At 43.0% G+C, this 14,114-nt stretch overlaps 1 protein-coding gene across 1 annotated transcript in view; it reads right to left on the reverse strand.

Moving 5' to 3' along the window:
• LOC140193142 (uncharacterized) overlaps positions 1-13,077 on the reverse strand; it is a 99,823-nt gene extending 86,746 nt beyond the window's left edge. Inside the window, exon 1 of the mRNA XM_072250557.1 lies at positions 11,374-13,077. Within this exon, the coding sequence (XP_072106658.1) occupies positions 11,374-12,852 (1,479 nt within the window). The 5' untranslated portion in view covers positions 12,853-13,077. The remainder of the gene's footprint in view (positions 1-11,373) is intronic.
• Positions 13,078-14,114: the final 1,037 nt, after the last annotated feature.

A 14,114-nucleotide genomic window follows, 5' to 3' on the forward strand; every position in this document is an offset into this window, starting at 1 on the left:
TTTGTTTTGTTTTTGCTCCAGATTACATCTGCAGTCTGTGTGTCCTTCTCATTATCCACCCCCCCGCCCCCCCCAGGAGCTTATCTGTTTCAATAAGATCAATCCTTTTTTTTCTTCAAACTACAAAGAATATTGATCTAATTTCTATAGCCATTCGTAATAGAACGACGACCTTATCCCAGGAGTTAACCAAGTGAATCTCTATTGGACTGCCTCTGAAACAAGTCTATCCTTCCTTAAATAAGGTGACCCAAACTTTGCACAGTGGCCTCATCAGTACCCTGTACACTCATTACAACACTTGCCTATTTCCAACCTCCGGCCCCTTTGTAGTGAGCTAAGTACAGAGAGATCTAGGCGCTTACAAAATAAAAGTACACATGTGCAGCAAATCTAAGTACTCCTATTTTCTTGTGTTCTCTGCAACTTTAAACCTACCTGATTCCTACCTCTCTGGCTTCTGGTTCCGAGCAAGATTTCCCCCATTGCAGTAGCTCAGCATTGCTTTATAGGTAACTTTGTTGAAAGGGGGAAAGTGCTGAGAGCAGCAGTTTAAAATCTCATTAGTTTCTACCTGGCCCCAGAGATGTACTTATAATTATTTTATATTTATTTAGAGCTTCAGCATGTTAACAGGCCCTTCTGCCCAATTACACCCACGTGACCAATTCACCAACTAACTCAGTTGGCTTTGGAATGTGGGAGGAAATCCAGATCATACAGACAGTGGCAGAACTGAACCAGGATCACTGGGACAGTCAGTGTTATGGTTACCACTCTGCTATAGTGCCACTCCCAGTCTGAGGGATGGCGAATGTCCAGCACAGATACCACTCACTTCATGTACAATCGTTCAGCTTGTAGTAAATTGAGCAGACAATTCGGGACAAACATCTTTCACAGGAAGATGTTGTCAAGGTGAAGAGAATGCTTTTTGTGTGGAACGCCAGATTTGCAATGCAAACCATTTGAAAGGTTACTTGTGAAGCACACATTTATTTTAACTACATAACCAGATACTGATTGTTTTAGTTGGCAAACGCCACAGATCTCAGAGTTTCACAAAGTACCTTTTTGATGCTCCTTGCCTGCCCTCTTTTTCAAACTTAATTCACTGTTCTGGATCTATGGCTGCTTGTAAAGCCAGCACTGACTGTCCACCCCTAAACACCTCTGATGATGTGGCTTTCTAGGTGCCTTGGAAGACATGTAACTATCAACTACATCAGTGGCCAGACTTGGTAAGGGTGGCAGTTCTCTTGGCTCGAAGGTCATTGGTAAGCTATGTGATTGTTTGCCACAATCATTACCAATTATTTTTCCTTAAATCCAGAAGTTTTGTGGGGAATTTAGATTCCACAGCTGCCGTTGTGGGATTCAATAGTGTATTCCTGGATTGTTAGTTCATACTCTTGAATTATGGGCTTGGTCATTTAACTTCTGTATTGCCAACACTGCACCCTCACTGACACTGATTGTCATGCCATCATTAATCTGGTTACTGCCCCCACATGGCCCACTCTCAGCAAAGAAGTGGCAGCTAGAATACAGTGTAGGGAAATGTATGGTCAGGCACTTTGGTAGAAGGAATAAAGATGTGAACTATTTTCTAAATGGGGAAACATTCAAAAATCAGAGGTGCAGAGGGACAAGAGTCCCAGTGCAAGATCTTATAAAGGTTAACTTGCAGGTTGAATCAGTAGTGAGGAAGGCAAATGCAATGTTTGCATTCATTTCAAGAGAATATCAAAACAAGGATACAATGCTGAGCCTACATAAGGCATTGGTCAGGCTCCATTCAGAGTCTTGTGAGCAGTTTTGGGCCCCTTATTTAAGAAGGAATATGTTGGCATTGGAGAAGTTCCAGAAGTTGTTCACAAACATGATCCTGGGAATAGAAGAGTTATTGTCTGAGAAGCATTTGATGGCTTTGGGCTTGTACTCACAGAACTTTAGAAAAATGAGGTGGGGGGGGCAGGGGGCGATCTCCCTGAAACTTGAATATTGAAAGGCCAGGATAGAGTGGGCATGGAGAGGGTGTTTCCTGTAGTGGGGGAATCTAGCACCAGAAGGCACAGCCTCAGGATACAAGGACGTCCCTTTAGAACAGAGATGAGAGCCAGAGGGTGTGTGAATCTGTGGAACTCATTGCCACAGATAGCTGTGGAGGACAAGTAACTGAATGTATTTAAATCAGAGGTTGATGGGTTCTTGATTAGTAAGGGTATCAAGGGTTACAGGGAGAAAGCAGGAGAATGTAGTTGACAGGGATGATAAATCAGCCTTGATTGAAAGGTGCAGCAGACTCAATGGGCCGAATGGCCTAATTCTGTTCATACGTCTTACGGTTAAATATCCAGTGGTCCTTTACATCTTGCCAATCTCATTAACTCTTGGTTTAGATATAAGATCAACAATCTCTACAAGTAATTCAGTATTTACAGATTTTCAGCATCTCTGTATGGTGCTTTTCAACTTCAACTTCCTCATTTCCTATTTTTAAAGTACCTGAGCCTCACTGATTGGTAAGGAGAAGGGTTTTATTTGAAAGTTGGACCAGTCAGAATCCAGTGGGGCATGGTAATACAACATTTAGAGGTAAATCCTAAAGCTAACATGTCAGGTTGTACAGATGTAAAGTTCACATCTTCCTGACAGAACACTGTGATACTTCCTTAGATCTTCCCTGTCCACACTCCATAATCACAGCATCAACTTTAACATGGCATCCCTCAAGTTCACGTTCAGTGTCTATTCCCAACATCAATAAAATGTGGGGCAAAATCATTCCACACCACGTTATTGTTGTTGGAAACAGACACAGGATGGTCATTCAAAGAAATTTACAACCCAATATACTGGTATTAGCCCTTTAAAAGTCCTCTGTAGGAGTCGTGCATCTGTTCTCAATCTGCATTCTATTTTGTGTTGTATGTTATGGTAATTACATTGAGTGAGGGTATGGTAAGAGTCAAGGGTATATTTAAATCGTAGTTTGATGGGTTCTTGATTAGTAAAGGTATCAAAGGTTACAGGGAGAATGGGGTTGAGAGGGATGATAAATGTGCCATGACTGAATGGCGGAACAGACTCAATGTGTCAAATGACCTAATTCTGTTCCTACATCTTATATCTTATGGTCAAATATCCAGTGGTCCTTTACACCTTGTCAACAAACTCATTAGCTCTTGGTTTAGATATAAGAACTACTTTGCTCAATGCAATTTGTAGCTTGGGACTGGCAGAGGTCGTAACTTTTACTGACCACTCAATAACGCTCAATTACACTTGACTTACAACTGGGTTTCATCGCTTCAAGATTGTATGTTTGCTAATTGCTAATAAAGGATTGAATACATAACCTCGAATTTTGGAGCAATCGATACAGGAGTGAGGGTGTGTCAGGCAAGTATAACAAATCTTCAGAATTGCCCACAGAGGCAACTGTTTTGGTTTGACCACCACATTTAGTAAGGAACAGCTTTCAACAGTTATACCAAATGAACATCAGCACTCGCACATGTCCATGAAATTTGAAGCACCACAGCCTGGAGCAACTTGCAGCAAATAAGGACACTTTGTTGGTTCATGCTATGTGTTTGGGTTTGAAGCAGTTTTCAATTGTCAGTGCTGCCTGTCCATTGGGGACTGGAAGCTGTCTAGTGGTGTTTGCCTGAGTAGTTTGACCCTCGGTTCTGTTGAAATGCTGAATTGAAATACTTTGACCAAGGACAACTGAATTGAATTTAATGTTGATTTGTCTGGTTCATGCACTTGTAAAGCAATATCATTCAAACTGGAAGCAGTGACCTTAAGTCAAGAATAAGATAAATTAATTAAACATGTGATGTTGAAGTTTAGTTTGGAGGAAATTAAATATTTATAAAGCCACAGAACAGGTTGTGACTATGCATAAAGCTGAAGACAGCATGATTAACATGCATGCAGCATGTTCGACTGCTAGCAGGGTGTCCCATGCATCTAGTACCTCAACGGCACACATTGGAATGGAGGCTGATTTAGCTGAGTTGTATGTGATACAACAAGTATTGAGGGATAAGCACACATGGGAAGAACAGGCAGAACAGCTTTGAAGAAGCCAGTTAGAACAGGCAGAACAGCTTCGGAGAAACCACGAAGAACAGGTGGAACTTCAAAGAAAGATGGAGCAGCTTAAGTTACAGGAAGAAATTGAAGCCAAGATGGCCAGAGTTAAAGTGCTAAGTACTTCAAGTGACATGGGTGCAAAATGTGCTCCAGCAGGACAGTTCTATGGTGGGAGTTCCTATGCTGACATGGAACAGAGGAAAACCAGCATACTCAATGTCAACGTGGATACATTTGAGGAACAAATGTCTGTGAGCCACAAGTTTGAACCCCAAGGGGTAGCTCAGGGTGTTCATTCTCAGCCTGTACTGAGGAGGCTCTCTGAACCTACGCCATATCCAATAGTACGAGGTGCTGCCGAGGACATTGAGTTACAGTACGATGACACTCGTGTTTCAGATGATTAAGGTTTGAATGCTGTGCTGGAGGACGTAAGGAAATGAAAGGAAATGGAAGGAAAGTGAAGCAACAACAATGCATCACATCTCTGACTTAAAGAGATTCAAATCTTCGATGGTAATCCATTGCAGTTTCATTCATTTATGAGGCTTTCAAAAACAGTAATGAAGGCAACACGGATCTTTATGGTGACCACATCTATTGTCTCAAACAGTTCACTGAAGGTTACCCTAGACAGCTTGTCAAAAGTCGCCAGCCAGCCAGCCCACAGCAAGAATATTTAAAGGCTCAAGCTTTACTACCAGAACATCTTGGTGATGAGCACAAAATTGCTGTGGCTTACACGGAAAGGGCCCTTCCTTGGCCACATGTCAAATCAGAAGACATGAAAGCTCTTCAAGATAACAGACTTTTTATTAGAGGCTGTTACAATGCCATGGAAGACGTGCAGGACAAGTGTGATTTGGACATGCCTGCTAATATGAGGATTGTTGTAAATAAATTGCCCAATAAACTTTGGGCTAAAATGGAGATTGGCACTCTTTAAATTGCAAGGAAGGCATAACCATAAGGTTACTTTCACTGACATTGTTGATTTTATTGAACAGTAAGGACAGATTGCTACACGCTCAGTGTGTGGGGAAAAATACAATGCTACATTGCCAGCAGTAAGTAAAGGAGTGAACAAAACTGGATCACAAATTCATTCTCAAGCTAAAGGAAGCAGCTTTGCTGCTACTGTGGAAAGTGAAGAAAAACTGAGCCCAGAACTGATGAAAAGATGCAGATTCAAAACAAGCCGTGAATGAAGCAAACACTGCAGTGAGTACTCTCCTGGTATCTAATTGTCTTATGGGGGCTGGTGATCATGAATGTAAACTTCCTATAATTCCAGTTTAGGTGAAGCCTAAGAACAGTAACAAGACAGAGTTACTTCTGCTTTTCTAGATCAAGGAAGTACAGTGGTGTTCTGCACAGAGAGCTTCATGAGCTGCCAGGAAAAGGAACACTCATTCTATTATGCACAATGGGCCAAAATGTCATATGTGGCTACGTCGTTTCAGGATTGGAAGTGGCTGGCTTAAGTAGTGAAAACTATTGTGAATTGCCTGACATGCACACAAGAACATGGGCCTGTCTACACAGGGAACATTCCGCAAAGGAATCTTCAGAAATGGTCCCACCTGAAGCATGTTCATTTGCAGGAAATTGAACTGCTGACTGGGGTGAACGTGCCAAAGGCATTGGAGCCATTGCAATTGATTTGCAGTTTTAATGATGGACCCCATGCGATCAGAACAATCCAGTGTTGGACTGTTAATGGACCAATGAACAGAGACCATGGTGGTGGTGGAAGAGACTACGCTCGGCCAGAGCTGACAGTTAATGGGTCGTCAGTTTTGTGTATGGATGAGCTTTGGCAGAAGACATTCAAGACATATTTTCCTGAATGAGGTCAAGAGGAACAACCAGGTTTGACAAAAGATGACAATTCAGGACAGACTGCTTACCAAAAGTGGACATTTGTGTAAATGTTGCGATTTCATGTCTCCTGTGTCTTGGTAGCAGACAGTTGGAATTATTCTAGTAACAATAATTAGGAGGCTGGGATGTAAGAGCCTTGCACCTGTTCTCTATCTGCACTGTATTTTGTATTGTGAGTTTATCACGCTAACTAATCGTGAGTGAGGGCGTGGTAAAAGTGAAGGGAACAAGTTACGTCTTTGTGCTTTGTTCTGTGTAGTTTGGGACCGGCAGAGGTCGTGTCTTTTGCTGACCACTCAATAACGCTTGGCTTACAATTGGTTTTATCGCTACAAAATTGTATGTTTGCTAATTGCTAATAAAGCATCAAATACATCTCCTTGACTTTTGGAGCAATCATTACAGGGGTGAGAGCATGTCATGCAAGTAAACGAACCTGTAGCGTAGTCAGCAGTGGCAATTAAGAACACAGCGCATTACAGCACAGAAACAGGCCCTTCAGCCAACAAGGTTGTGCTGAACCGGCTTAAAAAGTAATCAGAAACCCAAAAACACTAATCGCTCCTACCTACACGATGTCCATATCCCCCCATCTTGCTCACATTCATGTGCCTCACCAAACATTTCTTAGAAGCCTCTGATATATTTGCTTCTAGCACCACATCAGGCAGTGCACTCCCGGCATCCACCACTTTGAGTGAAAAAACTTGCCCCTCACATCCTCTTTGAACCTGTCCCCTTACCTTCAATGCATGTTCTCTGGTAGTAGATATTTCACCCTGAGCAAAAGATACTCCCTGTCTACTACCTATCTATCTATATACAGTATATATACTGTGTGTGTGTGTGTGTGTGTAAAAAAATTATCTTATAAACCTCTGTCAGATCTCCCCACAGCCTGCGCTGCTCCAGAGAAAACAACCCAAGTTTATCCAGCCTCTCATGATAGCACAACCCTCTAAACCAGGCAGCATCCTGGTAAACCTCTTCTGCACCCTCTCCAAAGCCTCAACATCCTTCCTATAGAGTGGTGACCAGAACTGTATGCTATACTCCAGATGTGGCCTAACCAGAGTCTTGTAAAGTCGCAACATAACCTCTTGACGTTTGAACTCAATGCCTTGACTAATAAAAGCAATCATTCCAGAAGCCGCCTTAACCCCCCTATTGACCTGTGTGGCCACTTTCATAGAGTTATGAACTTGGACCCTAAGATTTCTTTGCTCAGCAACACCTTTAAATGGTCTTGCCCTTAACAGTGTCCTGTGCCCTTGTATTTACCCTGCTAGGGTGCAACACCTCGCACTTATCTGGGTTAAGCTCCATCTGCCATTTCTTTGCCCATATCTGCAACTGATCTATATTGCACTGTATTCTTTGCCAGTCTTCTACACTATCCACAACTCCACAAACCTTGGTATCATCAGCAAACTTGCTAACCCACTCATCTACATTTTCATCGAGGTCAATAATATACATCACAAACAGTAGAGATCCTAAAACAGATCTCTACAGAACACCTCTAATTACCAGCTTGAGTAAGTCCCTTCACCCATTACCCTCTGTCTTCTACGCATAAGCCACTTCTGAATACAAACAGCCAATTCACCGTGGACCCCAGGCATCTTAATCTTCTGGATCAGCCTCCCATGAGTGGCTTTGTCAAATGCTTTTCTAAAACCCATGTAGGTAACATCCACTGCTCTATCTTTATCAATCTCTCTCATCACCTTGTCAAAATCTCAATCAACTTGGTAAGACATGACCTGCACTGCACAAAGTCATGCTGGCTCTCTAACAAGGCCATGGGTTTCCAAATGCTCATGTATCCTATCCCTAAGAATCTTCTTCAGGAATTTCCTTACAACTGATGTGAGACTCACTGTCTATAGTGCCCAGAATTTTCCCTTGTTCCCTTCTCAAATGGAGGTACATTAGCCTCTCACCAATCCTCTGTGCTCTCGTGTGCTCTATTTGATCCTAACTTCTGAAGCTTTACCTACTTTTTCCTTTTCTTCTTGACTCAATTCATCACGTCAGGACATTCAAGACTCTCTTATCTTTCCATCTTCATCCTTCCTTCTAACAGGAAAGTACTTTTCCTGTACTCTGTGCAATTGATCGTTAAACACCCTCCCTGTGTCCGATGTGGACTTGCCAGAAAAAATGGTCCCAATTAATTCTTCTTAGTTCCTGCCTAATGTCCTCGTAATTTGCCCTACTCCAATTTAAAACACTCCTGCAAGGACTATACCTATCCTTATCTATAGCTATCTTGAAAGTTAAGGAGTTGTGATCACTGCTCCTTGGCCGCTCACCCACTGAAAGGTCAAACACTTTGCCAAGCTCATTAACCAACACAAAGTCCAGTACAGCCCCTCCTCTTGTCGCACTGTCCACATATTGATCCTCCTGGATACACTTAACAAATTCTGCCCCATCTCTACCCTTTGCACTAAGAAGGTCCTAGTTTATACTGGGGAAAGTTGAAATCTCCAAAGACAACAACCCTATTATTTTGACACATTCCTTCAATCTGTTTACATATCTGTTTCTCAATGTCCCGGTGGCTACTGGGGGTGGGGGTGGGGGGGGGGGGTTCTACAGTACAATCCTATCAGTGTGATTACATCCTTCCTATTCCTGAGTTCTACCCAATTGGACTCTGTGTTTGAACTCTCCATGATTGCTTCCTTGAGTGCAGCTGAGGTATTGTCCCTGATTAGTAGCTTCCTCTTTCGCCTCCTTCTCTATTATTTCTAAAAAATTGAAAACCTGATACATTAATCACCCACTTCTGCCCCTTGACCAAGTTTTGGAAATACCTACAACATTGTAGTTCCATGCACTGACCCTTGCTCCAACTTCTTCACCATTACTAATAACACAGCATTAAAATATACTCACTTCAATTTATTCATCCCATCATATCTGTTATTTCAATTTTTGCCCTTCAGTACCTTCTTGTCTGATCCTTCACATTGACCTGGGGCTCTGCTTCCCAACTCCCTGCAAAATTATTTTAATCCAGCAGAAATGGCAATGGGCCTGTGCCTATTTGCACAGTGCTCCAGTATTACCTGGGAACAGATCTGTACTGCAGTGTTACAATAACAAACTTACTTCCATGACTACAGCACCACTACTGGAGCCATACAGCATTAAAACAGGTTTATTATCTTTGGCAATTTAAGTGCTATTCTAAATAAATCTAAAACATTGAGAATACCTGCCTTCACCGCTCACTTGTATGTTCCAGATTCCAACCACCCTCCAGTGGAAAAGCTATTTTCCAGATCCTTTCGAGGCCTCTCCCCCCTTCTCCTAACCTATGTCCTATAATTTTATACACCTCTGTTATGGGGAAATGTTCTCTGCCATCTATACCCCTCATAATTTTACATTGCAACAATGGACTTGTATACCCACATCACTGTACCCCATTCCGATGAAGACAAAGATGTGTCTACTAGAACAGGACTGGATGTAGCACTGCATCTGGATTTCCAGCATCCATCATCAGGGACCTCCACCACCCAGGACATGCTCTCTTCTCACTGCTGCCATCAGGAAGGAGGTACAGGAGCCTCAGGACCCGCACCACCAGGTTCAGGAACAGTTATTACCCCTCAACCATCAGGCTCTTGAACCAGAGGGGATAACTTCACTTGCCGCATCACTGAATTATTCTAACAATCTGTGGACTCACTTTCAGGGACTCTTCATCTCATATTCTCTATTTATTGTTTACTTATTTATTATGATTTTCTTTCTTTGTTGTATTTGTTTAGTTTGTTGTCTTTTGCACACTGGTTGCCTGCCCCATTTGTGCACTCTTTCATTGATTTTATTATGGTTATTGGATTTATTGATTCTATTATGATTATTGGATTTATTGATTCTATTATGGTCACTGGATTTATTGATTCTATTATGATTATTGGATTTATTGATTCTATTATGGTCACTGGATTTATTGATTCTATTATGGTTATTGAATTTATTGATTCTATTATGGTCACTGGATTTATTGATTCTATTATGATCATTGCATTTATTGATTCTATTATGGTTATTGGATTTATTGATTCTATTATGGTCACTGGATTTATTGATTCTATTATGATCATTGTATTCATTGATTCTATTATGGTCACTGGATTTATTGATTCTATTATGGTTATTGGATTTATTGATTCTATTATGGTCACTGGATTTATTGATTCTATTATGGTTATTAGATTTATTGATTCTATTATGGTCACTGGATTTATTGATTCTATTATGGTCTCTGGATTTATTGATTCTATTATGGTTATTGGATTTATCGAGTATGCCCACAAGAAAATGAATCTCCGGGTTGTACATGGTGATATAGATGTACTTCAATAATAGGTTTACTTTGAGCTCTGTGATTGGACCATGCCTGCCATGCTTCCTGAGTATCAGGTCCTTGGTCCTAGACTTGGCTTTGATGGGTCCCAAGGACACAGTGGCAGCAGGAGAGCAAAGACTGCTGCTGCAGCCTCTACTGCATTCCTGCAGCTCACCACGTCCTTCCACCTGCTTTGAATGTAAGATGCAGGAGCAGACTTAGCCCATCAACAGCTGATTTATTATTCCTCTCAACTCCATTCTCCTGCCTTCTCTAAGTCAATGGCTGCTCCTCGTATGGTGGTGTACACAGGATTCCAGATCTGGGAGTTGTGGGGGAATTAGCATCCTGAATGATTATCAAACAGAACAGACCTTTCCTACAAGCCAAATGTTGTGCAACGGGGTATGGATGTGTTTAAAGGGAAGCTGAATGAACATAGAGGAGGCAGGAAATATAAGCACATTCCAGCAGAGAGAGATGGAAGGCTGGTATGAAGCACAGAAACTGACCGCACCAGCTGTTCTGAATGACCTGTCCTTCTACTGCATATTCTAGAGACATGAAAAGCTTGATATACAGTAATCCCTCAACTTATGAACATTTGATTTGCAAACTTTGCTATAGAGCCTTTGACTCTTTGGGTACAAGTCTTTGATTTACAAGGCAATTTTTTGTCATAATGAATAGCACAATTGTCTGTCTCTATCGTAATAAATGAATTTCCCCCAGCCCTTACCCTTAAAGAAACATCTTCCTGAAACACAGCCCTTTCATAAGTTCAGGAATTACTGTACAGAGTGTTTAAAAGAGGCTGATGTATTTACCACAAATCCATAATGATAAACTATGCAGTTATCGGGTCATTAGCATCAACAGAATTAAACCCAGTGCCAAATAACAGGGTGTATTCCAGCCAGTGATTAGCAGCAGCAATAATTGCAGAATCCAACTGCTGTCTCAGCAGATATAATGTTTAAATCTTTCATATCCAATAATGTTTAGACGTTCTCCCCATTGTGAATTCGCTGGTGTCTCAGCAGGTGGGAAGACAGTGCAAACCCCTTCCCACACTGGGAGCAGGTGAATGGTCTCTCCCCAGTGTGGACACGCTGGTGTCTGGCGAGGGCAGATGACTGAGTAAATCCCTTCCCGCACTCTGTGCAGACGAACGGCCTCTCTCCTGTGTGGATTCGCTGGTGCCTCAGCAAGTAGGAAGAATCTTGAAATCTTTTATCACATTTGGTGCAGGTGAAAGGCCTCTCTCCTGTGTGAACGCGTTGGTGTATCATCAGGTTGGAGGACTGCGTGAATCCCTTCCCACATTCGGAGCAGATGAAGGGCTGCTCCCCAGTATGAACTCGTTGGTGTCTCTGCAGATGAGATGACCGAGTGAATCCCTTCCCACATTCAGAGCAGGTGTACGGCCTCTCTCCAGTGTGAATTCGCTGGTGTCGCAGCAGGTGGGATGACCGGCTGAACCCTTTCCCGCATACGGAGCAGATGAACTGCCTCTCTCCGGTATGAACTCGCTGGTGTGTGACCAGGCTGGATGACTGTGTGAATCCTCTCCCACACTCAGTGCAGGTGAACGGCCTCTCCCCAGTGTGAACCCGCTGGTGTGTTACCAGGCTGGATAATCGACTGAATCTCTTCTCACAGTCAGTGCAAGTAAAAGGTCGCTCCCCAGTGTGAACTCGCTGGTGTGTCATTAGACTGGATGACTGAGTGAACCCCTTCCCACACTCAGAGCAGGTGAACGGCCTCTCTCCAGTGTGCACTCGCTGGTGTCTCAGTAAGTGTGATGACAGACAGAATCCTTTTCCACACTTCAAGCAGATGTACTGCCTTTCCCCTGTGTGAACTCGCTGATGTATCACCAGGCTGGATGACTGAGTAAATCCTTTCCCACACACAGAGCAGGTGAATGGCCTCTCGCCAGTGTGAACCCGATGGTGTGTTATCAAACTGGATAATCGACTGAATCCCTTCCCACAGTTGGAGCATGTGAATGGCCTTTCCCCAGTGTGAATTCGCTGGTGCGTCATCAAGTTGGACGACTGAGTGAATCCCTTCCCACACTCGGAGCAGGTGAATGGCCTCTCTCCGGTGTGAACTTGCTGGTGTCTCATTAGGTGGGACGATCGACTGAATCCCTTTCCGCACTCCGAGCAGATAAATGGCCTCTCCCTGGTGTGAACTTGATGGCGTGTCAGCAGCTGGGACGAAGGAGTGAATCTCCTCCCATCCTCGGAGTAGCTGAATGACCTCTCGTCATTGTAACTTTCCTGATGTGTAATCAGGGTACTGGATTGCCTGTACTGTTTCCCACAAATGGAATACTGAAATGGTTCCATTGGCATGAAGAAATGATATTTTGAGCTGAAGGATAAATGAAAACACCTCTTGCTAAATACACAACAAATAAATTCTCTCCTCGGTGTGACGCAAAATATTTCGGCAAATGATTTGGTTCCAACTGTCATCAACCTGCAGATTTTCTGATCAAATCTTCAACATGCGTGGACAAGTGTTTAGCTGGGGCCTTTCTTTGACTGCGGAATGATCTAAACTCTTTCCACAATCAGTGCTGAAGAATATTTCCACTCGGGTGTGAGTCTCGCTTCTTTGTTTGAAAGCTTTTCCCTCTCATGATGTGCTGAATGATCCTGCTGGAGCTTGATGTGTTTTTTTGATCCAGTCTGGAAATCTTTCCTTCCAGTGCCCTGTAAGAGTAGTTTACAAAAGTCATCATCATGAAATTGATAGAAATTTAGTGAAGATAACTCTGGTCTCCCTAAGCAACCGTGACAATTGAAAGCCTGGCCTCTGATCACAAGGACCTAAACAGAAATGTGTCAACAGTTGCTCCAGTGTGGTACTGTTGTGGGTGATGTATTTCAGAACAATCTACAACCCAGGTCTGCTCTTTCAGACAGACTGAAGAGATTTCCTGGTTTCTATTGAAGAGAAAGAGTTTTCTCCATGAGCTGGTTAATGTTAACTGTCAATCAACATCAATAAAACAGATAACACACATAAAAGTTGCTGGTGAATGCAGCAGGCCAGGCAGCATCTCTGGGGAGAGGTACAGTTGACGTTTCAGGCTGAGACCCTTCATCAGGACTAACTGAAGGAAGAGCTAGTAAGAGATTTGAAAGTGGGAGGGGGAGGGGGAGATCAGAAATGATAGGAGAAGACAGGAGGGGGAGGGATGGAGCCAAGAGCTGGACAGCTGATTGGCAAAAGGGATATGAGAGGATCATGGACAGGAGGTCCGGGAAGAAAGACGGTGGGGGGGGGGGGGAACCCAGAGGATGGGCAAGGGGTATATTCAGAGGGACAGAGGGAGAAAAAGGAGAGTGAGTATAAAAATAAGTAACAGATGGGGTACGAGGGGGAGGTGGGGCATTAGCGGAAGTTAGAGAAGTCGATGTTCATGCCATCAGGTTGGAGGCTACCCAGACGGAATATAAGGTGTTGTTCCTCCAACCTGAGTGTGGCTTCATCTTTACAGTAGAGGAGGCCGTGGATAGACATGTCAGAATGGGAATGGGATGTGGAATTAAAATGTGTAATGGGATGTGGAATTAAAATGTGAACAGTGAATCTTACCAGCCCCTCCACCTATCTTCATATCATCAGCAAACTTAGCCACAAAGCCATCTATTCCATAATCCAAATTGTTGATGTACAAAGTAAAAAGAAGTGGCCCCAACACGGACCCCTGTGGAACACCACTGGTAAC

The sequence above is a fragment of the Mobula birostris genome, unplaced genomic scaffold, assembly GCF_030028105.1.
Source record: "Mobula birostris isolate sMobBir1 unplaced genomic scaffold, sMobBir1.hap1 scaffold_396, whole genome shotgun sequence".
NCBI classification, from domain to species: domain Eukaryota; kingdom Metazoa; phylum Chordata; class Chondrichthyes; order Myliobatiformes; family Myliobatidae; genus Mobula; species Mobula birostris.